This window comes from Mustelus asterias, chromosome 13 (genome assembly GCF_964213995.1).
Source record: "Mustelus asterias chromosome 13, sMusAst1.hap1.1, whole genome shotgun sequence".
NCBI classification, from domain to species: domain Eukaryota; kingdom Metazoa; phylum Chordata; class Chondrichthyes; order Carcharhiniformes; family Triakidae; genus Mustelus; species Mustelus asterias.
In genome coordinates this window covers 48,475,488-48,502,264 of record NC_135813.1, presented here as the reverse complement: position 1 = coordinate 48,502,264, position 26,777 = coordinate 48,475,488, and the positions used below count along the sequence as shown (strand labels likewise).

General features: G+C 53.0%; 1 protein-coding gene across 1 annotated transcript; it reads right to left on the bottom strand.

Moving 5' to 3' along the window:
* Window positions 1–50: 50 nt before the first annotated feature.
* coq4 (coenzyme Q4 homolog (S. cerevisiae)) lies at window positions 51–26,777 on the bottom strand. Its single transcript, XM_078226714.1, has 7 exons — window positions 26,594–26,777; window positions 26,377–26,511; window positions 23,856–23,952; window positions 19,781–19,883; window positions 11,211–11,340; window positions 1,622–1,715; window positions 51–510 (listed from the first exon to the last, which is right to left on the bottom strand). Exons 1-7 carry the CDS (start codon window positions 26,709–26,711, stop codon window positions 348–350), a joined length of 840 nt encoding a protein of 279 aa, XP_078082840.1. The 5' UTR covers window positions 26,712–26,777; the 3' UTR covers window positions 51–347.

Genomic DNA, 26,777 nt, shown 5'->3' with positions numbered 1-26,777 from the left:
TCAGCAGTAACCAGCCCTGAAACAAACTTTATCATCCAGCAGTTCCTAAGAGAGGTGTGAATGTTAATGTTTATTCTTCCAATAATTCTAGAAGATGGAGCTGCCTGACAGATACAGAACACTATCCCCCAGGGAACCAATCAATTCACATAGCCAGCCCAAAGTATCATTCCTGGACAGGGGGCACTGGGTCTGCACGTATCAGTTTCATATTCACACTCAGTCCCCTCTGCTCCAACACGACCCCCCCCCCCCCCCCCCATTGACTGCTGAAGGATTCATATTTAATAAAAGCACAAGGCTGTTGCCATTCAATTTATCCTCCAGCAGTGAAAGGCACCTTGCTGTTATGTTTGAACGGTGGGTGAGGGGACAATGCCAATCTCTTCTCTCAGTGACTCGAGGCTCTGCTCCCATCGTTTCTCATAGTAGAAATTCATCATACATTGGGCAGCTCTGCCACACCGCACAGCCCATGGGATTAAATCTGTGGCTAAAACCTGCATCTTCCTGTTGGGGAGACAAGAAAGAGCAAGTTATCATCAGTCAAGTATCTCCTCCCCTCGAACCCCTGCCAGACCCTATCAGTCCTGTCAGGGTAAAGCAGATGTTCAAACACTTGGCCTAATGGGAGGTGTTTAATGTGGTCACAACACAGGCAAAGTGCTCATTGTTACTTTATAGCTGACATCTGTGTGTTTAGTTGTACATGGCTGTGTTAGTGGAATACACATCCAGGTTGAGCATTCAAATTCCACCACTTTTAAAAACCTGGAAATAGTTAATATAGAAAACCCAACTAGTTCACTAGCATCCTTTCGAAAAGGTATGTTGCTGAACCTTAGTCTTTTTTTTTAATAGAAACCCTACAGTGCAGAAGGAGGCCATTCGGCCCATCGAGTCTGCACCGACCACAATCCCACCCAGGCCCTACCCCCACATATTTACCCGCTAATCCCTCTAACCTACACATCCCAGGACTCTAAGGGGCAATTTTTAACCTGACCAATCAACCTAACCCGCACATCTTTGGACTGTGGGAGGAAACCGGAGCACCCGGAGGAAACCCACGCAGACACGAGGAGAATGTGCAAACTCCACACAGACAGTGACCCGAGCCGGGAATCGAACCCGGGACCCTGGAGCTGTGAAGCAGCAGTGCTAACCACTGCGCCACCGTGTCTGCTCATATGCACAATGTAGCTGACTCCTAACAGCCCAAAGAGACCAAGCAAGTCAATCAATTTAAATAACCCCTCACCAACTTCTCAGGATATAAAAGCTGAGCTTAACAGTGACACATTGAGAAAATATTTACCAGACCAGTCTCTATATCCAGTAATAACCAGGTCATTATCCACTAGACAAGTATAGCAGCAAGGCCAGGACAAAACAAGTGAGCTGTGGAGTATCCCCACGGTCAGAGAGAGAATGGTTAATAGTGGAGGCGTTCTGTGTAACTAGAGCAAAGCTTCTTCAGTTAACAGGAATGCAGCTGGATGTCTCAGCAGGAATGTCAATGACTGGCACAACAGCATGGAAATGCCAAGCCCTCCCTTCAGGGGGCAGCTCCAATTTTGTCTCAAATCAAAATAAATTCTCAGAGCAAAAAAATACTCACCTGCCAGAGAGGAGCAGAGGGCCAAACACAGCTCCTAGAATGCACATAGGCAGACCAGTCTGCACCGCCTCAAACCATTTCACTGCCACCTCACCTGTTAAGTACAGCAAAACAACAGTGTTAGGGACAACCTGGAAATTGTAGAGAACAGAACCCCAGGCAAGCCAGTTTTGGTACAGCCCATCTTAAATCAGCTAGCAAACATGAGGGACAATTTTGCACTTTGCTGAAGGTAAATTGATATTCATTTCCCAAATGAGTGACAGCTCAAAGGCAGATTGCTATTTACCTGACGAGTGTGGAACAGCTTTCTGCTCTCTGCCCAGGCACACTGTAAAATGGCCACATTTGTTGTACCAAGCTGCAATCGATGAGGGTGGTTAATTGACTTGCATTAATTTATCGATCCCTCTCTCTCCCATAGTTACAATTGTTTCTTTCAATAACTCCAGGGATTTTGGCTCCATCACAATGAGGAATGTGTGTTAGTTGTTCAGGGAGCCTGAAAGACGTTCCTGAAGTCAGGTCCTAAATTTGTTATTAGTTTGAACTTTAATCTTTAAACTTTAATCCCTTCACAATCTCCGATCTCCAGCAAATCACCCTTCAGCAAGCAAAGAGTCCCAAAATGAATAATTGCTTTTGCAGCAATATCATAGAGGTTTACAGCATGGAAACAGGCCCTTCGGCCCAACTTGCCCATGCCGCCCTTTTTTTTAAACCCCTAAGCTAATTCCAATTGCCCGCATTTGGTCCATATCCCTCTGTACACATCGTACCCATGTAACTGTCTAAATGCTTCTTAAAAGACAAAATTGTACCCGCCTCTACTATGACCTCTGGCTGCTTGTTCCAGACACTCACCACCCTCTGTGTGAAGAAATTGCCCCTCTGGACACTTTTGTATCTCTCCCCTCTCACCTCAAACTATGCCCTTAGTTTTAGACTCCCCTACCTTTGGGAAAAGATATTGACTATCTGGCTGATCTGTGCCCCTCATTATTTTATAGACCTCTATATGATCACCCCTCAGCCTCCTACGCTCCAGAAAAAAAAGTCCTAGTCTATCCAGCCTCTCCTTATAACTCAATCCATCAAGTCCCGGTAGCATCCTAGTAAATCTTTTCTGCACTCTTTCTAGTTTAATAATATCCTTTCTATAATAGGGTGACCAGAACTGTACACAGTATTCCAAGTGCGGCCTTACCAATGTCTTGTACAACTTCAACAAGACCTCCCAACTCCTGTATTCAATGTTCTGACCGATGAAACCAAGCATGCTGAATGCCTTCTTCACCACTCTGTCCACCTGTGACTCCACTTTCAAGGAGCTATGAACATGTACCCCGAGGTCTCTTTGTTCTGTAACTCTCCCCAATTCCCTACCATTAACTGAGTAAGTCCTGCCCTGGTTCAATCTACCAAAATGCATCACCTCGCATTTTTCTAAATTAAACTCCATCTGCCATTCGTCAGCCCACTGGCCCAATCGATCAAGATCCCGTTGCAATCCAAGATAACTTTCTTCACTGTCCACTATGCCACCAATCTTGTCATTTGCAAACTTACTAACCATGCCTCCCATATTCTCATCCAAATCATTAATATAAATGACAAATAACAGTGGACCCAGCACTGATCCCTGAGGCACACCGCTGGTCACAGGCCCCCAGTTTGAAAAACAACCCTCTACAACCACCCTCCAGCTTCTGTCAAGAAGCCAATTTTGTATCCATTTGGATACCTCACCCTGAACCTCGTGAGATTTTACCTTATGCAACAACCTACCATGCAGTCCCTTGTCAAAGGCCTTGCGAATGTCCATGTAGATATCAACTGCACTGCCGTCATCCACCTTCTTGGTTACCCCTTCAAAAAACTCAATTAAATTCGAGAGACATGATTTTCCACTCACAAAGCCATGCTGACTGTCCCTAATCAGTCCTTGCGTCTCTAAATGCCTGTAGATCCTGTCTCTCAAAATACCTTCCAACAACTTACCCACCACAGATGTGAGGCTAACTGGCCTGCAGTTCCCAGGCTTTTCCCTGCAGCCCTTTTTAAACGAAGGCACAACATTTGCCACTCTCCAATCTTCAGGCACCTCACCTGTGACTATCGATGATTCAAATATCTCGGCTTGGGGACCCGCAATTTCCTCCCTAGCCTCCCACAATGTCCTGGGATATACCTCATCAGGTCCCGCAGATTTATCTACCTTGTTGCGCTTTAAGACTTCCAGCACCTTCTTCTCTGTGATATGGACACTCTTCAAGATATCACTATTTATTTCCCCAAGTTCCCTAACATCCATGCTTTTCTCAACAGTAAATACTGGTGAGAAATATTCATTTAGGATCTCACCCATCTCTTGTGGATCCGCACATAGATAACCTTGTTGATCCTTAAGAGGCCCTACTCTCTCCTTTGTTACTCTTTTGCTCTTTTATGTATTTGTAGAAGCTCTTTGGATTCTCCTTTGCCTTATCTGCCAAAACAATCTCGTGTCCCCTTTTTGCCCTCCTGATTTCTCTCTTAACTCTACTCCGGCACCCCCTAATACCCTTCAAGGGATTCGCTTGATCCCAGCTGTCTATAACCAGGGCCTCAATATCCCGAGTTATCCAGAGTTCCCTACTTCTGCCTTGCCCTTCACTCGAAGATGAATGTGTTTACCCTGAACCCTGGTTAACACACTTTTGAAAGCGTGCCACTTACCAGATGTCCCATTGCCTTCCCACAGACTCCCCCAATTAACTTTTGAAAGTTCCTGCCTATTACCATTAAAATTGGCCTTGCCCCAATTTAGAATTTTAACTTTTGGGCCACACCCATCATTCTCCATAGCTATCTTAAAACTAATAGAATTATGATCACTGGTCCCAAAGTGATCCCTCACTAACACTTCTGTCACCTGCCCTTCCTTATTTCCCAAGAGGAGGTCAAGTTTTGCCCCCTCTTCAGTCGGGCCATCCACATACTGAATGATAAATTCCTCCTGAATACATTCAACAAATATCTCTCCATCCAACCCTCTAATACTATGGCTGTCCCAGCCAATGTTGGGAAAATTAAAATCTTCGACTATTACCACCCTATTTTTCTTGGAGCTATCTGTCATCTCCTTACATATTTGCTCCTCAATTTCCCGCCAACTATTTGGGGGCCGAGAGTACAACCCGATCAAAATGATTTCCCCCTTCTTATTTCTCAGTTCTACCCATATAGACTCAGTGGCCGAACCCTTGGATATATCCCCTCTCAGTACTGCCGTATGTTTTCCCTCATCAAAAGTGCAACTCCCCCTCCTCGCTTACCTCCTGTTCTATCTTTCCTATAGCATCTGTACCCTGGAACATTGAGCTTCCAGTCCTGTCCCTCCCTTAGCCATGTTTCAGTTATTGCAATAATATCCCAGTCCCACATACCCATCCATGCCCTGAGTTCATCTGCCTCCTATTCATGTATTTGTCCAGACGCCCCTTAAAAGTCATCATCATATCTGCTTCTACTACCTCCCCCGGCAGCAAGTTCCAGGCACCCACTACTCTCTGTGTAAAAAAACTTGCCTCGTAATCATCATAGAAATCATAGAAACCCTACAGTGCAGAAGGAGGCCATTCGGCCCATCGAGTCTGCACCGACCACAATCCCACCCAGGCCCTACCCCCACATATTTTGCTCACTAATCCCTCTAACCTATGCATCTCAGGACTCTAAGGGGCAATTTTTAACCTGGCCAATCAACCTAACCCGCACATCTTTGGACATCTCCTTTAAACCTTGCCCCTCGCACCTTAAACCTGTGCCCCCTAGTAATTGACTTCCACCCTGGGAAAAAGCTTCTGACTATCCACTCTGTCCATGCCCCTCATAATCTTGTAGACTTCTATCAGGTCTCCCCTCAACCTCCGTCGTTCCGGTGAGAACAAACCAACTTTCTCCAGCCTCTCCTTTTTTTCTTCAACCGATCTATATCCTGCTGTATCCTCTGATGGTCCTCATTGCTTTCCGCAAATCCACCAACCTTTGAGTCGTCCACAAACTTATTAATCAAACCAGTTACATTTACAAAGAACAAAGAAAACTACAGCACAGGAACAGGCCCTTCGGCCCTCCAAGCCTGCACTGACCATGCTGCCCGACTTAACTAAAACTCCCTACCCTTCCGGGGACCATACCCCTCTATTCCCATCCTATTCCTGTATTTGTCAAGATGCCCCTTAGTAGTCACTACCGTATCCACTTCCACTACATTCCCCGGAAATGAGTTCCAGACACCCACTACTCTCTGTGTAAAACATCTGCCTCGTACATCTCCTTGAAACCTGTGCCCCCTAATAATTGACTCTTCCACCCTGGGAAAAAGCTTCTGACTATCCACTCTGTCCATGCCTCTCATAATCTTGTAGACTTCTATCAGGTCTCCCCTCAATCTCTGTCTTTCCAGTGAGAACAAACCAAGTTTCTCCAACGTCTCCTCATAGCTAATGCCCTCCCTCCAACCAGGCAACATCCTGGGAAATATTTTCTGTACCCTCTACAAAGCCTCCACATCCTTCTGGTAGTGTGGCGACCAGAATTGAACACTATATTCCAAGTGCGGTCTAACTAAGGTTCTATAAAGTTGCAACATGATTTGCCAATTTTTAAACTCAATGCCCCGGCCGATGAAGGCAAGCATGCCGTATGCCTTCTTGACTACCTTCTCCACCTGCATTGCCGCTTTCAGTGACCTGTGTACCTGTACACCCAGATCCCTTTGCCTATCAATACTCTGAAGGGTTCTGCCATTTACTGTATATTTCCTATCTGTATTAGGCCTCCCAAAATGCATTACCTCACATTTGCCCAGATTAAACTCCATCTGCCATCTCTCCGCCCAAGTCTCTAACCGATCTATAGCCTGCTGTATTCTCTGATGGTCCTCATCGCTATCCGCAAATCCACCAACCTTTGTGTCGTCCGCAGACTTACTAATCAAACCAGTTACATTGACTTCCACCCTGGGAAAAAGCTTCTGACTATCCACTCTGTCCATGCCCCTCATAATCTTGTAGACTTCTATCAGGTCGCATCTACGTTACCCCCAGTTACCTCCCCCCCCCCCCCCCCCTCCCCGCCCCGGCGTCTGCTCCCCGTCCCGCCCCGGCGTCTGCTCCCCGTCCCGCCCCGGCGTCTGCTCCCCGTCCCGCCCCGGCGTCTGCTCCCCGTCCCGCCCCGGCGTCTGCTCCCCGCCCCGCCCCGGTGTCTGCTCCCCGCCCCGCCCCGGCGTCTGCTCCCCGCCCCGCCCCGGCCTCTGCTCCCCGCCCCGCCCCGGCCTCTGCTCCCCGCCCCGTCCCGGCGTCTGCTCCCCGCCCCGTCCCGGCGTCTGCTCCCCGTCCCGGCGTCTGCTCCCCGCCCCGTCCCGGCGTCTGCTCCCCGTCCCGTCCCGGCGTCTGCTCCCCGTCCCGTCCCGGCGTCTGCTCCCCGTCCCGTCCCGGCGTCTGCTCCCCGTCCCGTCCCGGCGTCTGCTCCCCGTCCCGCCCCGGCGTCTGCTCCCCGTCCCGCCCCGGCGTCTGCTCCCCGTCCCGTCCCGGCGTCTGCTCCCCGTCCCGTCCCGGCGTCTGCTCCCCGTCCCGTCCCGGCGTCTGCTCCCCGTCCCGCCCCGGCGTCTGCTCCCCGTCCCGTCCCGGCGTCTGCTCCCCGCCCCGGTGTCTGCTCCCCGCCCCGCCCCGGCGTCTGCTCCCCGCCCCGCCCCGGCGTCTGCTCCCCGCCCCGTCCCGGCGTCTGCTCCCCGCCCCGCCCCGGCGTCTGCTCCCCGCCCCGCCCCGGCGTCTGCTCCCCGCCCCGCCCCGGCGTCTGCTCCCCGCCCCGCCCCGGCGTCTGCTCCCCGCCCCGCCCCGGCGTCTGCTCCCCGCCCCGCCCCGGCGTCTGCTCCCCGTCCCGTCCCGGCGTCTGCTCCCCGTCCCGTCCCGGCGTCTGCTCCCCGTCCCGTCCCGGCGTCTGATCCCCGTCCCGTCCCGGCGTCTGATCCCCGTCCCGCCCCGGCGTCTGCTCCCCGTCCCGTCCCGGCGTCTGCTCCCCGCCCCGGTGTCTGCTCCCCGCCCCGCCCCGGCGTCTGCTCCCCGCCCCGCCCCGGCGTCTGCTCCCCGCCCCGCCCCGGCGTCTGCTCCCCGTCCCGGCGTCTGCTCCCCGCCCCGCCCCGGCGTCTGCTCCCCGCCCCGCCCCGGCGTCTGCTCCCCGCCCCGCCCCGGCGTCTGCTCCCCGCCCCGCCCCGGCGTCTGCTCCCCGCCCCGGCGTCTGCTCCCCGCCCCGGCGTCTGCTCCCCGCCCCGGCGTCTGCTCCCCGCCCCGCCCCGGCGTCTGCTCCCCGCCCCGCCCCGGCGTCTGATCCCCGTCCCGCCCCGGCGTCTGATCCCCGTCCCGCCCCGGCGTCTGATCCCCGTCCCGCCCCGGCGTCTGATCCCCGTCCCGTCCCGGCGTCTGATCCCCGTCCCGTCCCGGCGTCTGATCCCCGTCCCGTCCCGGCGTCTGATCCCCGTCCCGTCCCGGCGTCTGATCCCCGTCCCGTCCCGGCGTCTGATCCCCGTCCCGTCCCGGCGTCTGATCCCCGTCCCGTCCCGGCGTCTGCTCCCCGTCCCGTCCCGGCGTCTGATCCCCGTCCCGTCCCGGCGTCTGATCCCCGTCCCGCCCCGGCGTCTGCTCCCCGTCCCGTCCCGGCGTCTGCTCCCCGCCCCGGTGTCTGCTCCCCGCCCCGCCCCGGCGTCTGCTCCCCGCCCCGCCCCGGCGTCTGCTCCCCGCCCCGCCCCGGCGTCTGCTCCCCGTCCCGGCGTCTGCTCCCCGCCCCGCCCCGGCGTCTGCTCCCCGCCCCGCCCCGGCGTCTGCTCCCCGCCCCGCCCCGGCGTCTGCTCCCCGCCCCGCCCCGGCGTCTGCTCCCCGCCCCGGCGTCTGCTCCCCGCCCCGGCGTCTGCTCCCCGCCCCGGCGTCTGCTCCCCGCCCCGCCCCGGCGTCTGCTCCCCGCCCCGCCCCGGCGTCTGCTCCCCGCCCCGCCCCGGCGTCTGATCCCCGTCCCGCCCCGGCGTCTGATCCCCGTCCCGCCCCGGCGTCTGATCCCCGTCCCGCCCCGGCGTCTGATCCCCGTCCCGTCCCGGCGTCTGATCCCCGTCCCGTCCCGGCGTCTGATCCCCGTCCCGTCCCGGCGTCTGATCCCCGTCCCGTCCCGGCGTCTGATCCCCGTCCCGTCCCGGCGTCTGATCCCCGTCCCGTCCCGGCGTCTGATCCCCGTCCCGTCCCGGCGTCTGATCCCCGTCCCGTCCCGGCGTCTGATCCCCGTCCCGTCCCGGCGTCTGATCCCCGTCCCGTCCCGGCGTCTGATCCCCGTCCCGGCGTCTGATCCCCGTCCCGTCCCGGCGTCTGATCCCCGTCCCGTCCCGGCGTCTGATCCCCGTCCCGTCCCGGCGTCTGATCCCCGTCCCGTCCCGGCGTCTGATCCCCGTCCCGTCCCGGCGTCTGATCCCCGTCCCGTCCCGGCGTCTGATCCCCGTCCCGTCCCGGCGTCTGATCCCCGTCCCGTCCCGGCGTCTGATCCCCGTCCCGGCGTCTGATCCCCGTCCCGTCCCGGCGTCTGCTCCCCGTCCCGTCCCGGCGTCTGCTCCCCGTCCCGGCGTCTGCTCCCCGTCCTGACGCTCGTCACTCTGGATATTCTATATCCCAGTCCACCTCTTTTCCTGCTCAGCACACTCCTAACTCCCTCTCCTCCCAATTTCCATTCTTTAGCCACTAAAGCTCGGTTGCGGCTCCTTCCCTCTCAACATCAATCAAACTCCTTAGGGCTACATGCCGCCTTCAGAGTTTTCTCTGCTTCCCGCATTGAAGCAGCATTCTCATATCTGTGCGCGGGGGCAGGCGCGCGGGGGTGGGCACTGTATAGTTTTGATCACAATGCTCACTGATTTATCTCTGATTCTAGTTCCACACCCAGCTGGTTTTATTGTTTGGTGTTCTGCCAAGTTAAACTTGTTCAAATGTTGAGTCACCGAGTTGCTTCACCCTCCACAGTGTGTGTTGTCCATTCCCCCTCTTTCACATAAGCTTCTATTTGTTGTTTATTAGCCCTCTCTGTCCACTCTCAAATTTTATCCAATTCATTCTGAGATTCCTGAGGTCCCAGTTTGAAGCCTTGGTTCACAAAGGCCCATAGGAATCTCTCCCCATTCAGAATACAATTCCTTATTTTTATCTTGAGGGGGTACCACTCTGCAATCATTTGGCTAAGTGAGGAGCAGGGTGTCCCTGAGCTCCCACAGCCGTACGGGCTTCGAACCTCTGCCGTTCTGCATCATAGTCTAGCCAGCTGAACTAACTGACCTCATCATCTGCAGCATTAAGCACTTTGTGCTGAGCTTTGGAGTGGAGCAGGTTGATGTAAATTAGATTTAACCCTGGCCTCAGTGACAGTCTCTGGGTTATTTAGCTCTATTCCTCCGGTCTCTCTCAATCTGCCTCCTCACATCTTGTGCTTCCATTCCTGCAATTTAACGGTCTCCTATTTTCCACCAATCACTCTCCTTTCCCTATGTACCTTTGCGGGTTTATTTCCTGTCTGTGAATTACTTTATTTTGTTCAGTTTGGAAGGTTTTCTGAGTTTTGATGGAGGGAATGTCCGAATGTTGCTTCTCTCCACGGACACGATGACTTGTTCCAGCTTTCCTGTAGCTGCTTTACCTTGTTCATGCCTCGGTCTGCTTTGTCTCCTGTTATCCGGTTTCCAACATATTCATCTAGTAAGTTGCTCAGCGTCAGGAACTAACAACTCTCCCATTAGTCTTTGCCAGCAGGAATCCCAGCTCTCCCCTGGCATTTATTTGTTTACAGCTGCTTGGCCGGTCTATGATTTTAATCTCAGAGATGCGGAGGTTGCTGACTATGGTTATCTCTGTCGGTGACAACGGTATCAAACAGCATCTTGTTTGGACTAAGTGAGCATTCGGCACATTCACTGTCTCGTGTTGAACTTTGATTGTGTTTCTGTCTGTCTTTACTGAGACTGCCCTCTTCTGGTTATGATACGAGAGAAATATTACTGTTAAATTTTGCTTCTGCTTTTCCTGGCTCTCCCTTTGCCTTTTTAATGCGCTTCTATATTTTCCTGTATTTATGCCAATGGTTTTCGTTCTGCAGGATAGCAGATCATTTGTCTTCTCCAGCCTTTCCAATCCATTTGTTAATCACTTGTTAAGTCTGATTTTCAATATGTATTTATCCCATGTTAATTTAAAGGTGTTTCACACGTTCTCTACTCATGCATTGCTGATGACTTCCCCCAATCTGGATGTTCACATACCCACTTCCAGCCAGTGGAGAAAGGGAACTGTTAATCCATCAGTTTTAGCTGCTATTTTCATCCAGCAGATAGCTAACAGGTACAATTTTATGTCTATCATTTCTAATTGCTATTCTGGTATGGATGGAGAGTGAAAGGCTCAGGGGCTAACAAGTCTCTGTTAAATGCTCACTGCAGGTACGCTACAGTAAGAAATGATCTTATAAGATGGTGACATGCTGTAACCTGATGAATAGACAAACAGTCTCACGCTCTGGCACTTACTGAGTATGTTTGTGGGCATGCCCAGCAAGGTGTGCATGAAGTCATGCACTTCGCGATACCGCTGGATCACGTAGGCAAGTTCCTCGTCATCAACAAACTTCACCGGCATCCGACTGTCAGGAGTAACTTGCTGGAAAACAAAAAGGGAATCATGTGCTGAGACTCCGTGTTGGACTGAGCGGGACTGCGCCCCTCCGCAGAGTATTGCATTTCTGAGCATTATCTCCCACAAGATAATTATAGACAAGTCAGGCCATTCAGCCCATCTTAACACATGAACCCAGAAGGACTCCATAATTCCCCACTGCTGCTTGATCCCCCTTGACCACTTTCCTCTGGAGTTATTCTTCTCCAAGGTGCTGTTACTTTCATTGGCGTTGTCTGGTTGATTCACAATAAACACTAACTCTTAATTGCAGCTTTACAGAATTACGCTGACTCACATTCCAAACTAGCAGAGTGGATTATTTAACATTGATGTTTCACCTGAGGTTCAGTAAGCAGGCCTCTACATCAGGGGATCATGTGCATAAGTCCCACTCCAGGGACCGGACCCAAAATCCAGATCAACACACCCAAAGCACCACTGAGGGACTGCCGCACTGTCACAAGGTCAGTACTGAGGGAGTGCCGCACTGTCAGAGGGTCTGTACTGAGGGAGTGCCGCACTGTCAGAGGGTCAGTACTGAGGGAGTGCCGCACTGTCCGAGGGTCTGTACTGAGGGAGTGCCGCACTGTCCGAGGGTCAGTGCTGAGGGAGTGCCGCACTGTCAGAGGGTCTGTACTGAGGGAGTGCCGCACTGTCAGAGGGTCTGTACTGAGGGAGTGCCGCACTGTCCGAGGGTCAGTGCTGAGGGAGTGCCGCACTGTCAGAGGGTCTGTACTGAGGGAGTGCCGCACTGTCAGAGGGTCTGTACTGAGGGAGTGCCGCACTGTCCGAGGGTCAGTGCTGAGGGAGTGCCGCACTGTCAGAGGGTCTGTACTGAGGGAGTGCCGCACTGTCAGAGGGTCTGTACTGAGGGTGTGCCGCACTGTCAGAGGGTCAGTACTGAGGGAGTGCCGCACTGTCCGAGGGTCAGTGCTGAGGGAGTGCCGCACTGTCAGAGGGTCAGTACTGAGGGAGTGCCACACTGTCAGAGGGTCAGTGCGGAGGGAGTGCTGCACTGTCAGAGGGTCAGTACTGAAGGAGTGCCGCACTGTCAGTATAGAGGAAGTGCCGCACTGTCAGAGGGTCAGTATTGAGGGAGTGCCGCACTATCAGACAATCAGTACAGAATGATTGCCACACTGTCAGACAGCCAGTACTGAGGGAGTGACATACAGTTGTGAGGTCTAAACATTCCAGGATTTAGATTCTTCAGGCAGGACGGAGGGGGATGTAAAGGGGTGGGGGAATTGCATTACTGATTAAGGAGAATATCACAGCTGTACTGAGGGTGGACACCTCGGAGGGTTCAGGCAGAGAGATAGTATGGATAGAGCTCAGGAACAAGAAGAGTGCAGTCACAATGTTGGGGGTTTATTACAGGCCTCCCAACAGCCAGCAGGAGAGAGGAACAGATATGCAGACAGATTTTGGAAAGATGCCAAAACAACAGGGTTGTTGTGGTGGGTGATTTTAACTTGCCCTATATCGATTGAGACACACTTACTGCTAGGGGTTTGAGTGGAGCAGAATTTGTAAGGAGCGTCAGGAGGGGTTCTTGAAGCAGTGTGTAAATAGCCCAACTCGGGAAGGAGCAATATTAGACCTGGTATTGGGGAATGAGCCCGGCCAGGTGATTGAAGTTTCAGCAGGAGAGCATTTCGGGAATCATGATAATTCCACAAGTTTAAAGGTGCTTGTGGATAAGGACCAGAGTGGTCCTCAGGTGAAGGTGTTAAATTGGGGGAAGACTACAACAACATTAGGCAGGATCTGGAGAGGGTAGATTGGGGGAGGCTGTTTGAGGGTAAATCAACATCCGACATGTGGGAGTCTTTCAAATGTCAGTTGATTGGAATTCAGGACCGGCATGTGCCTGTGAGGATGAAGGACAAGTGTGGCAAGTATCGGGAACCCTGGATAACGAGGGATATTATGAGCCTTGTCAAAAAGGAGGAAGCATTCTTAAGGTCTAAAAGGGTTAGGACAGATGAAGTCCTTGAAGAATATAAAGAAATTAGGAAGGAACTTAAGGAAGGAGTTAGGAAGACTAAAAGGGGTCATGAAAAGTTCTTGGCAAACAGGACAAAGGAAAATATTAAGGTACTTTATATGTATGCAAAAAGCAAGAGGGGAGCCAGGGAAAGGGTTGGTCCACTCAAGAATAGTGGAGGGAACCTATGCATGGAACCAGATCAAATAGGCGAGATACTAAATGAGTACTTTGCCTCAGTATTCACCAAAGAGAGGGACTTGATGGATGAGGAGCCTAGGGTAGGGTGTGTAGATATTTTGGGTCATGTCAATATTAAAAAGGCATCTTAAAAAGCATTAAAGTAGATAAGTCCTCAGAGCCTGATGGGATCTACTCAAGAATACTGAGGGAGGCAATGGCGGAAATTGCTGGGGCCTTGACAGGAATCTTTGTATTCTCATTGGCTACAGGTGAAGTTCTAGAGGACTGGAGGATAGCCAATGTTGTTCCATTGTTTAAGAAGGGCAGCAGGGGTAATCCAGGAAATTATAGGCTGGTGAACCTTATGTCAGTGGAAGGGAAATTATTGGAAAAGATTCCAATTGGCCGCCGCGGCCGAGGGAGCGCCGCGGCACCGCCGCCAAGGGAGCGCTGCGCCGCCGAGGGAGTGCTGCATTGTCAGAGGGTCAGTCAATTCCCACAGACAGAAGCCACAATTCCCCAGGCTTCAGGGACTGCACCTTCTGAACCGTGCACAGATTTAGTCTCCTTGCTTCAGGTAGAATGTATTTGTATTGGATGCAGTTGAGGGCTTGTGGGGGAAGGTTGAGCAGGTTGGGCCTGCACTCACTGGAGTTTAGAAGACTAAGAGGTGATCTTATTAAAACATGCAAGACTTTGGGAGGATATTTCCCTTGGTGTGGGAACCTCAAAGAAGAGGACACACTTTTAAAAGTCAAGGGTCTTCCAGAAAAGATGGGGATGAGGAAGAATTTAGAAACACAGGAGCAAGAGGAAGCCTTTCAGCCCATTGGACTTTTTCTGCCATTCAACTAGATCTACTTCAACCCCATTTTCCCATGCTATCCCATATCTTTTGATGTCATGTGCATCCAGAAGTCTTATTGATTTCTTTCTTGAACCTATTCTGTGATTGAGTTTCCAGAGCCCTCTGGGGAATTCATCGCTCGAGTGAAGAAATTCCTCCTCATCTCAGTCTTAAACAGTCTGTCTCTCATTCCGAGACTCTGTTCCCTGGTTCTGGACTCACCAGCCAGGGAAAATATCCTATCCACATCCACCCTGTCAAACTCTAAGAATTTTGTAAGTTTCAATGAGCTCACCTCTCATTCTTATAAACTCTTAGAATACAGGGCCAGTCTCCTCAATCTCTCCTCATAACCCAATCCCGTCATCCCAGGAATCAATCTGGTGAACCTTCATTGCACTCCCTCAATGGCAAGCACATCTTTCCTTAAATAAGGAGGCCAAAACTGTACCCAAACCTCTATATAATTGCAGCTTTTGTACTCAAATCCTCTTGCAATAAAGGCTAACATACCATTTCCCTTCCTAATCGTCCCTGAAGCTAGGTATCTGTGACTCATGAACAAGGTCACCCAAGTCCCTTTGGACTTCAGCACTTGCCAACCACTCACTATTTAATGCACTGCTTCTGTATTTTCTACACTTATCCACATTATATTCCACCTGCATGTTCTTGCCAACTCACGAAACCTGTCCAAATCCCTTTGAAGCTTCCTTGCATCCTTCTCACAACTCGCATTCCCACCTAGTTTTGTATCATCGGCAAATCTGAAATATTACATTTGATTCCCACATCCAAATCATTCATATAGATCATGAACAGCTGTGGCCCTGGAACTACTCCTTGCCGTACCCCAGTAGTGAGAGGCTGACAGCCTGAGAACGACTGTTTTCTCTCTGTTAACCCATTCTCAATCCACAGCAGTACGTTTCCCCGAAACCCACGTGTCCTAACTTTGTTTAGTAACCTCCTGTGTAGGACCTTATCAGAAGTATTCTGAAAATCCAAATAAACCACATCCCTACATCTACTGGCTGTCCTTTCTAAATGCTACAGGTAAAATCCTGTAAAATCTCCCAACAGGTTTGTCAAACATGGTTTCCCTTTCATAAATTCAGATTGCCCAATCATATCATTATCTTCCAAGTGTCTAGTTATCATAACCTTTATAATAGATTCTAATATTTTCTCTACTAACCAATGTCAAACTACTATACTCCTTGTACACATGTGGCTGTGTGGCCAAATTCCGCTCCAACTCCATTTTCAAGTTTGCCGATGACACCACCATAGTGGGTCAGATCTCAAACAAGATGAGACAGAGTACAGGAAAGAGATAGAGAATCTGGTGAACTGGTGTGGTGACAATAATCTCTCCCTTAATGTCAGCAAAACGAAGGAGATTGTCATCGACTTCAGGAAGCGTAGTAGAGAACATGCTCCTGTCTACATCAATCGGGGTGAAGTAGAAATGGTCGAGAGCTTCAGGTTTCTAGGTGTCAAGATCACCAACAACCTGTCCTGTTCTCTCCACACCGACACTATAGTTAAGAAAGCCCAGCAGTGCCTCAGCTTCCTCAGGAGGCTAAGGAAATTTGGCATATCCATTACAAATCTCACCTACTTTTACAGATGCACTGTGGAAAGCATCTTTTCTGGATATATCACAACTTGGTATGGTTCCTGCCCTGGCCAAGGCCGCAAGAAACTACAAAGGGCCATGAACGAAGCCCAGTCCATCACTCAAACCAGCCTCCCATGCACTGACTCTGTCTACACTTCCCGCTGCCTCGGAAAGGCAGCAAGCATAATCAAGGACCACACGCACCCTGGACGTACACTCTTCCACCTTCTTCCATCAGGAAAAAGATACAAAAGTCTGAAAACACGTACCAACCGACTCAAGAACAGCTTTTTCCCTGCTGCCAGACTTTTAATTGGACCTACCATATATTAAGCTGATCTTTCTCTGCACCCTAGCTATGACTGCAACACTACATTCTGCACCCTCTCCTTTGCTTCTGCCCTATGTATTCTATGAACGATATTGCACACAAGAAACAATACTTTTCACTCTATCACAATACGTGACAGTAATAAACAGGTCTGTACTTCTGTTTTCCTGGGATGTAGTTCATCAGGTCCAGGGGATTGATCCACTTTCAATCCAATTTATTTTTTGAGTCCTACCTCTTTCTTCCAGTTCCTTATTTTCATAAGCCCCTCGGTTCCCTGGTATTTCTGAGAGATTTTCTGTATCTTCCTCCATGAAGACAGACGCAAAGCAACTGGTTAGTTTCTCCACCATTTCCCTATTCTCCTTTACAAATCCTCCTGCCTCTGCGTGCAATGGACCACATTTCTTCTCTGAGTGTCCCTGGAATCCCCTCTCGCAGAGAGTTGTAGAGACTGGCCTATTGAATATATTGAAGGTTGAGTTAGACAGATTGTTGATCTATAAAGTGAAGGATTCTGGGAGATAGGCAGAAAAATGAAGTTGAAGCTCCAATCAGATCAGCCATGGTCTTAGTGAATGGAACAGGCTCAAGGAGCCGAGTGGCATCCTCCTGTGCCTATATCTTACCATCTTATCATTCCCCAGAATGACATCCAGCACTGACCGCTTCCTTCGCTTTTGGGCTAGACACTGATCAAGGAAGTCTCCTTATCCACATTTCAGGAATTCCTCCCGGGTTTTACAGTTTATACTGTTACTATCCCAGTTTATAAACCGGGGAATTAATGTTCCTCATCATTCTTACTCTGTAACTCTTCCATTTCTCTCTAATACACCTGAACATTTGTTCCTCTCCCTCCTTCGCACTATTGTTTACACCCAATAACTCCACCCATTAATCTGAAGCAGCCTCTCTCTTTGACTATACTATAATCACTTCTTTCATCAATACCTGCCATCCTCATTCATCTTCCCGATATTTTACAGAGTTTGTAGTTTGTATTTCTTATTTCATGGGATATGGGCATCACTGACAAGGCATTGTAAAGAGGTCCGATTCTCATCTCTAAAGGACGATAATCAGTGATAGTTCACAATCAAACATCAGATTCCAGATTTACTGACAATGTTAAATTCCACCAGCTGCCATGGTGAGATTTGAACCCATTTCCCCAGAGCATTAGCCTGGGCCTCTGGATTACTAGCTCAGTGACATTACCACTATGACGATGGCATTGCTGCAACGGCCTCAGTGCTCAGCGCCAACAACTGCCAGTTTCCAGATGCAATTTTACATCTCATCCGCTTCATCCTGGACCACAATATCTTCACCTTCAACAACCAGTTCTTCATCCAGACACACGGAACAGCCATGGGGACCAAATTTGCACCTCAATATGCCAACATCTTCATGCACAGGTTCGAACAAGACTTCTTCACCGCACGGGACCTTCAACCGATGCTATACACCAGATACATCGATGACATTTTCTTCCTTTGGACTCATGGTGAACAATCACTGAAACAACTCTATGATGACATCAACAAGTTCCATCCCACCATCAGGCTCACCATGGACTACTCTCCGGAATCGGTTGCATTCTTGGACACACGCACTCCATTAAGGACGGTCACCTCAGCACTTCACTGTACCGCAAGCCCACGGATAACCTCACGATGCTCCACTTCTCCAGCTTCCACCCTAAACACGTTAAAGAAGCCATCCCCTACGGACAAGCCCTCCGTATACACAGGATCTGCTCGGATGAGGAGGATCGCAACAGACACCTCCAGACGCTGAAAGATGCCCTCATAAGAACAGGATATGGCGCTAGACTCATTGATCAACAGTTCCAACGCGCCACAGCGAAAAACCGCACCGACGTCCTCAGAAGACAAACACGGGACACAGTGGACAGAGTACCCTTCGTTGTCCAGTACTTCCCCGGAGCGGAGAAGCTACGGCATCTCCTCCGGAGCCTTCAACATGTCATTGATGAAGACGAACATCTCGCCAAGGCCATCCCCACACCCCCACTTCTTGCCTTCAAACAACCGCACAACCTCAAACAGACCATTGTCCGCAGCAAACTACCCAGCCTTCAGGAGAACAGTGACCAAGACACCACACAACCCTGCCACAGCAACCTCTGCAAGACCTGCCGGATCATCGACACAGATGCCATCATCTCACGTGAGAACACCATCCACCAGGTACATGGTACATACTCTTGCAACTCGGCCAACGTTGTCTACCTGATACGCTGCAAGAAAGGATGTCCCGAGGCATGGTACATTGGGGAAACTATGCAGACGCTGCGACAACGGATGAATGAACACCGCTCGACAATCACCAGGCAAGACTGTTCTCTTCCTGTTGGGGAGCACTTCAGCGGTCACGGGCATTCGGCCTCTGATATTCGGGTAAGCGTTCTCCAAGGCGGCCTTCGCGACACACGACAGCGCAGAGTCGCTGAGCAGAAACTGATAGCCAAGTTCCGCACACACAAGGACGGCCTCAACCGGGATATTGGGTTCATGTCACACTATTTGTAACTCCCACAGTTGCGTGGACCTGCAGAGTTTCACTGGCTGTCTTGTCTGGAGACAATACACATCTTTTTAGCCTGTCTTGATGCTCTCTCCACTCCCATTGTTTTGTTTCTTAAAGACTGGATTAGTTGTAAGTATTCGCATTCCAACCATTATTCATGTAAATTGAGTCTGTGTCTTTATAAGTTCTGTTTGTGAACAGAATTCCCACTCACCTGAAGAAGGGGCTTAGAGCCTCAAAAGCTTGTGTGGCTTTTGCTACCAAATAAACCTGTTGGACTTTAACCTGGTGTTGTTAAACTTCTTACTGTGTTTACCCCAGTCCAACGCCGGCATCTCCACATCATTACTAGCTCAGTGACATTACCACTAGGCCAACATCTCCTATTTTTGAGGCAGTTCTCTGTTATCACTATACCAAAGCTGACTGTGCTGTCTTATGCCTGCAGCTGTTCCAACATGCTCCAGCAAATTACATGTATTGACTCTAAATCCATTTAGACTGCCTCCCATTTCCCACTGTCTGATCCCTCCTATTTCTGAACTATTCTTTCGAGATGTTTGCCTTTCCCAGTATTCTCTGCATCATGTTTCTACCCGAACATTTCTTCTTGCTGCTGAGGCCTCTACCAAATCAGATTAAACTTTCCCCCATTCTCTCTACGACACACAGGACAGAAACTATTGGGTGGATAATATACTATTCAATGAAACGTGTTGTGTGTGGTACAGAGCTACGTGTACGCTGCTGTGACTCGATGTCTATACTCCCTGAATATCTGCAGCAAGCACTCACTTCGCTGCTGATGATGCCTGATTGGTGCTCAATACCGCAATATTCTCTCACTTCCCCAGCTGCGATGGGGACAGCTCAGAAAAACATCACACTCACATTAACATCAAGGAAGCGGACATATTCTCTGCCAAAAGCTCCTTCCGGTAACTCTCTCAGGCTGGCCAAATCCATTGTGGAAGTACTGATCCGCGGCCTCTCCCTGGAAGATAAAAAGCCAGGGACACAGTGAAATCCTGAACTTGTCAATGGTGGGAACAGCACGGGATGATGGCAATGCACTGTGCTGACATTGAGACCCAGTTACCCCCTCCTCAATCACTATCTTATCAATGTGTATATACAAACATGCCCAGTTTCCTAGGGGATCTGAATCTGCAATCCTACACATTCTCTCCTCCCTCTGTTGAAACCAGAGAAACCTTCCTCCGTGTCCTGCCCTCTGACCCCTGTACCTCTGTGTCCTGACCTCTGAGCACCGTATCTCACTCACTGTCCTGACTCCTGTATCTCACTCACTGTCCTGACTCCTGTATCTCACTCACTGTCCTGACTCCTGTATCTCACTCGCTGTCCTACCCTCTGACCCGTGCCTCACTCGCTGTCCTGCCTTCTGACACCTGTACCTCATTTGCTAACCTGCCCTCTGACCACTTCACCTCAGTCACTATCCTGCCCTTTGACACCTGTACATGTGTCCTGCCCTCTGACCCCCGCGCCTGACTCCCTGTCCTGCCCTCTGACCCCCGCGCCTGACTCCCTGTCCTGCCCTCTGACCCCCGCGCCTGACTCCCTGTCCTGCCCTCTGACCCCCGCGCCTGACTCCCTGTCCTGCCCTCTGACCCCCGCGCCTGACTCCCTGTCCTGCCCTCTGACCCCCGCGCCTGACTCCCTGTCCTGCCCTCTGACCCCCGCGCCTGACTCCCTGTCCTGCCCTCTGACCCCCGCGCCTGACTCCCTGTCCTGCCCTCTGACCCCCGCGCCTGACTCCCTGTCCTGCCCTCTGACCCCCGCGCCTGACTCCCTGTCCTGCCCTCTGACCCCCGCGCCTGACTCCCTGTCCTGCCCTCTGACCCCCGCGCCTGACTCCCTGTCCTGCCCTCTGACCCCCGCGCCTGACTCCCTGTCCTGCCCTCTGACCCCCGCGCCTGACTCCCTGTCCTGCCCTCTGACCCCCGCGCCTGACTCCCTGTCCTGCCCTCTGACCCCCGCGCCTGACTCCCTGTCCTGCCCTCTGACCCCCGCGCCTGACTCCCTGTCCTGCCCTCTGACCCCCGCGCCTGACTCCCTGTCCTGCCCTCTGACCCCCGCGCCTGACTCCCTGTCCTGCCCTCTGACCCCCGCGCCTGACTCCCTGTCCTGCCCTCTGACCCCAGCGCCTCACTCCGTCCTGCCCTCTGACCCCCGCGCCTCACTCCCTGCCTTGCCCTCTGACCCCCGCGCCTCACTCCCTGCCCTGCCCTCTGACCCCCGCGCCTCACTCCCTGCCCTGCCCTCTGACCCCCGCACCTCACGCGCTGCCCTCTGACCCCCACGCAGCCCTCTGACCCCCGCGCCTCACTCCCTGTCCTGTCCTCTGACCCCCGCGCCTCACTCGCTGCCCTGACCCCCGCGCTGCCCTGACCCCCGCGCCTCACTCGCTGCCCTGACATCTGACCCCTGTACGGCCTCACTTTCCTGACCTTGCGCCTCACTCACTATACTGCCCTCTAACCCCTGCATCTCACTCAATCCATACCTCTGACCCCTGCACCTCACTCGCTGTACTGACCTCTGATCCCTGCACCGGGCTCGCTGTCCTGCCCTCTGACCCGTGTCTCACTCACTGTCCTGCCTTCTGACCCTGCGCCTCACTCGCTGTCCTGCCTTCTGACCCTGCGCCTCACTCGCTGTCCTGCCCTCTGACCCCTGCGCCTCACTCGCTGTCCTGCCCTCTGACCCCTGCGCCTCACTCGCTGTCCTGCCCTCTGACCCCTGCGCCTCACTCGCTGTCCTGCCCTCTGACCCCTGCGCCTCACTCGCTGTCCTGCCCTCTGACCCCTGCGCCTCACTCGCTGTCCTGCCCTCTGACCCCTGCGCCTCACTCGCTGTCCTGCCCTCTGACCCCTGCGCCTCACTCGCTGTCCTGCCCTCTGACCCCTGCGCCTCACTCGCTGTCCTGCCCTCTGACCCCTGCGCCTCACTCGCTGTCCTGCCCTCTGACCCCTGCGCCTCACTCGCTGTCCTGCCCTCTGACCCCTGCGCCTCACTCGCTGTCCTGCCCTCTGACCCCTGCGCCTCACTCGCTGTCCTGCCCTCTGACCCCTGCGCCTCACTCGCTGTCCTGCCCTCTGACCCCTGCGCCTCACTCGCTGTCCTGCCCTCTGACCCCTGCGCCTCACTCGCTGTCCTGCCCTCTGACCCCTGCGCCTCACTCGCTGTCCTGCCCTCTGACCCCTGCGCCTCATTCAGTCCTGACCTCTGACCCCTGCGCCTCACTCGCTGCCCTGCTCACTGACCCCTGTAAGGCCTTACTGCCCTGACCTCTGCACCTCACTCACTGTGTGGAGATGCCGGCGTTGGACTGGGGTAAACACAGTAAGAAGTTTAACAACACCAGGTTAAAGTCCAACAGGTTTATTTGGTAGCAAAAGCCACACAAGCTTTCGGAGCTGCAAGCCCCTTCTTCAGGTGAGTGGGAATTCTGTTCACAAACAGAGCATATAAAGACACAAACTCAATTTGCTCCACTTCTCCAGCTTCCATCCTAAACACGTTAAAGAAGCCATCCCCTACGGACAAGCCCTCCGTATACACAGGATCTGCTCGGATGAGGAGGATCGCAACAGACACCTCCAGACGCTGAAAGATGCCCTATTAAGAACAGGATATGGCGCTCGACTCATTGATCAACAGTTCCAACGCGCCACAGCGAAAAACCGCACCGACCTCCTCAGAAGACAAACACGGGACACAGTGGACAGAGTACCCTTCGTTGTCCAGTACTTCCCCGGAGCGGAGAAGCTACGGCGTCTCCTCCGGAGCCTTCAACATGTCATTGATGAAGACGAACATCTCGCCAAGGCCATCCCCACACCCCCACTTCTTGCCTTCAAACAACCGCACAACCTCAAACAGACAATTGTCCGCAGCAAACTACCCAGCCTTCAAGAGTACAGTGACCACGACACCACACAACCCTGCCACAGCAACCTCTGCAAGACCTGCCGGATCATCGACACAGATGCCATCATCTCACGTGAGAACACCATCCACCAGGTACACGGTACATACTCTTGCAACTCGGCCAACGTTGTCTACCTGATACGCTGCAAGAAAGGATGTCCCGAGGCATGGTACATTGGGGAAACTATGCAGACGCTGCGACAACGGATGAATGAACACCGCTCGACAATCACCAGGCAAGACTGTTCTCTTCCTGTTGGGGAGCACTTCAGCGGTCACAGGCATTCGGCCTCTGATATTCGAGTAAGCGTTCTCCAAGGCGGCCTTCGCGACACACGACGGCGCAGAGTCGCTGAGCAGAAACTAATAGCCAAGTTCCGCACACACGAGGACGGCCTCAACCGGGATATTGGGTTCATGGCACACTATTTGTAACCCCCACAGAGTTTCACTGGCTGTCTTGTCTGGAGACAATACACATCTTTTTAGCCTGTCTTGATGCTCTCTCCACTCATGCTGTTTTGTTTCTTAAAGACTTGATTAGTTGTAAGTATTCGCATTCCAACCATTATTCATGTAAATTGAGTTTGTGTCTTTATATGCTCTGTTTGTGAACAGAATTCCCACTCACCTGAAGAAGGGGCTTGCAGCTCCGAAAGCTTGTGTGGCTTTTGCTACCAAATAAACCTGTTGGACTTTAACCTGGTGTTGTTAAACTTCTTACTGTCCTCACTCACTGTCCAGCCCTCTGACCCCTGCGTCTCACTCGCTCTACTGACCTCTGACCCTTGCGCCTCACTTGCTGTACTGACCTCTGATCGCTGTCCCGGGCTCGCTGTAGTGACCTCTGACCCCTGTACGGCCTCGCTGAGTCCTCTGAATTCTATCCCATATTTAGGTTTTGCATTCTCAGTTCTTCCTTCTTCTATTTCAGCTTTTCACAGTTACAGAGAGTAAATAAAAACACTATTGCCTTTTACCCACACACAGTATATTCAGCTGCACGTACTGTAGAATCTGGTTTCCTTCCGGATGGTTCCGCATTCCATCCCGCAGCTTTCGGATGGCTAACAGGCCCGTGGTTTCTCCCAGAACAGCCACCATATCTGCAGCCAAAAGAAACCAAAGCAAGTAAAAGCCTGAATGACAAAGTGGCTTCACACCAGCCGTGCTCCCCAACTAACCAGAGAAAAACTATCCTTTCAGCCAAGTCACATTCCAGGGCTTAAAAACAAAAATCCAGGCTGACATTCCAGTGCAATAGTGAGGGAGTGCCGCACTGTCAGAGGGTCAGTGCTGAGGGAGTGCCGCACTGTCAGAAGGTCAGTGCTGAGGGAGTGCCGCACTGTCAGAGGGTCAGTGCTGAGGGAGTGCCGCACTGTCAGAAGGTCAGTGCTGAGGGAGTGCCGCACTGTCAGAGGGTCAGTGCTGAGGGAGTGCCGCACTGTCAGAGGGTCAGTGCTGAGGGAGTGCCGCACTGTTAGAGGGTCAGTGCTGAGGGAGTGCCGCACTGTCAGAGGGTCAGTGCTGAGGGAGTGCCGCACTGTTAGAGGGTCAGTGCTGAGGGAGTGCCGCACTGTTAGAGGGTGAGTGCTGAGGGAGTGCCGCACTGTCAGAGGGTCAGTGCTGAGGGTGTGCTGCACTGTCAGAGGGTCAGTACTGAGGGAGTGCTGCACTGTCAGAGGGTCAGTGCTGAGGGAGTGCCGCACTGTCAGAGGATCAGTACTGAGGGAGTGCTGCACTGTCAGAGGGTCAGTACTGAGGGAGTGCTGCACTGTCAGAGGGTCAGTACTGAGGGAGTGTTGCACTGTCAGAGGGTCAGTACTGAGGGAGTGCTGCACTGTCAGAAGTGCTGCCTTTCAGATAAGATGTTAAAAGCTGAGTTTCCATCCACTCGCGGAGGGGGATTAGAAAGATCCCATGGCGGTATTTCAAAGGAAAGGCAGGGGAGCAGGAACAACCCCAGTGCCCTGCACTATATTCATTCCTCAGGTATACTCACATGTGACAGATTATCTGGTGACTACCACATTGCTGTTAGTGGGATCTTGCTCTATACAGATTTGCAGTCACTTTTCCTACACTGGTGTTGGGGTGGTTTGAGATGGAAAGTGTTGTTTATTTGGGATAATATCCTTGCAGTGTTGTATCGATATTCTGTGGCCCATCCTGGGGTTAGGGGCGGGACAGTGAATTCTTATTCCTGTGATGTCAGTGTGAGAGGAAAGGTCAGAATTCGTACAATCTTCAAAAGTAAACTCAAATTCAAAGCTGACCCTGCTCACATGCAGCATCGAGACATCTACATTCCCCTGGGTTACTGGCTACAGAGCCCCTCCAGCCACCCAATGGATCCAGAATCAGTGTGATCCTTCACCCCAGTGCTCAGCAGCATGGCCCCTCACTCCAGTGCCCAGCAGCATGACCCCTCCCCAGCAGTGACCCCTCGCCCCAGTGCCCAGCAGCATGACCGCTCCCCAGCAGTGACCCCTCACCCCAGTGGCCAGCAGCATGGCCCCTCAGCCCAGTGCCCAGCAGCATGACCCCTCACCCCAGTGCCCAGCAGCATGGCCCCTCACCCCAGTGCCCCGCAGCATGACCCCTCCCCAGCAGTGACCCCTCACCCCAGTGCCCAGCAGCATGGCCCCTCCCCAGCAGTGACCCCCTCACCCCAGTACCCATACATGTGTGCGATCCCTCACCCCAGTGCCCTTCAGTGCGATCCCTCACCCCAGTGCCCTCCAGTGCGATCCCTCACCCCAGTGCGACCCCTCGCCCCAGTGCCCTTCAGTGCGATCCCTCGCCCCAGTGCCCTTCAGTGCGATCCCTCGCCCCAGTGCCCTTCAGTGCGATCCCTCGCCCCAGTGCCTTTCAGTGCGACCCCTCGCCCCAGTGTCCTTCAGTGTGACCCCTCACCCCAGTGCCCTTCAGTGTGACCCCTCGCCCCAGTGCCCTTCAGTGTGACCCCTCGCCCCAGTGCCCTTCAGTGTGACCCCTCACCCCAGTGCCCTTCAGTGTGACCCCTCGCCCCAGTGCCCTTCAGTGTGACCCCTCGCCCCAGTGCCCTTCAGTGTGACCCCTCGCCCCAGTGTCCTTCAGTGTGACCCCTCACCCCAGTGTCCTTCAGTGTGACCCCTCGCCCCAGTGTCCTTCAGTGTGACCCCTCGCCCCAGTGTCCTTCAGTGTGACCCCTCGCCCCAGTGTCCTTCAGTGCCACCCCTCGCCCCAGTGTCCTTCAGTGCCACCCCTCGCCCCAGTGCCCTTCAGTGTGACCCCTCACCCCAGTGCCCTTCAGTGTGACCCCTCGCCCCAGTGTCCTTCAGTGTGACCCCTCGCCCCAGTGTCCTTCAGTGTGACCCCTCACCCCAGTGTCCTTCAGTGTGACCCCTCACCCCAGTGTCCTTCAGTGTGACCCCTCACCCCAGTGTCCTTCAGTGTGACCCCTCACCCCAGTGCCCTTCATTGTGGGTGAGAGGCTGGTTTTGCAGCCCGCTGCCCCCCGGGGGGCTCTCTCTCTCTCTCTCTCTCACCGTGCCGGTACGGATTGTATAAAGCCATGAGTGCGGATCCTGAGGCCAGCAGGACTTTTTGCAGCGGGCTGCTGGCGATGTGACTGGGGTACGGGCCGTACTGGGTATCCGGAGTCGCGGCCTCCTGCCCGGGACCTGTGGAGACAGAGAGTCGGGTCAGTAGGGCTGTGCAGGCGGCGGGGGGAGAGAGAGTGCGCGGCGCCGCGGCCTCACTTACCGGCTGAAAGCGGGGCTGCCATCAGCATAGAGCTTCCCCCCAGCCCGGGGCTGGGCCTCCCGCCGCGGCCACTGAGAACCCGCAGAGCCCGGCCGGCTCGCCCCAGCACCGTCACCATGGCGACCACCCAGCCTGACCCGGAACTGGAACTCTACCAGGCCTGATTTCCCCCGCCCGCAACGGC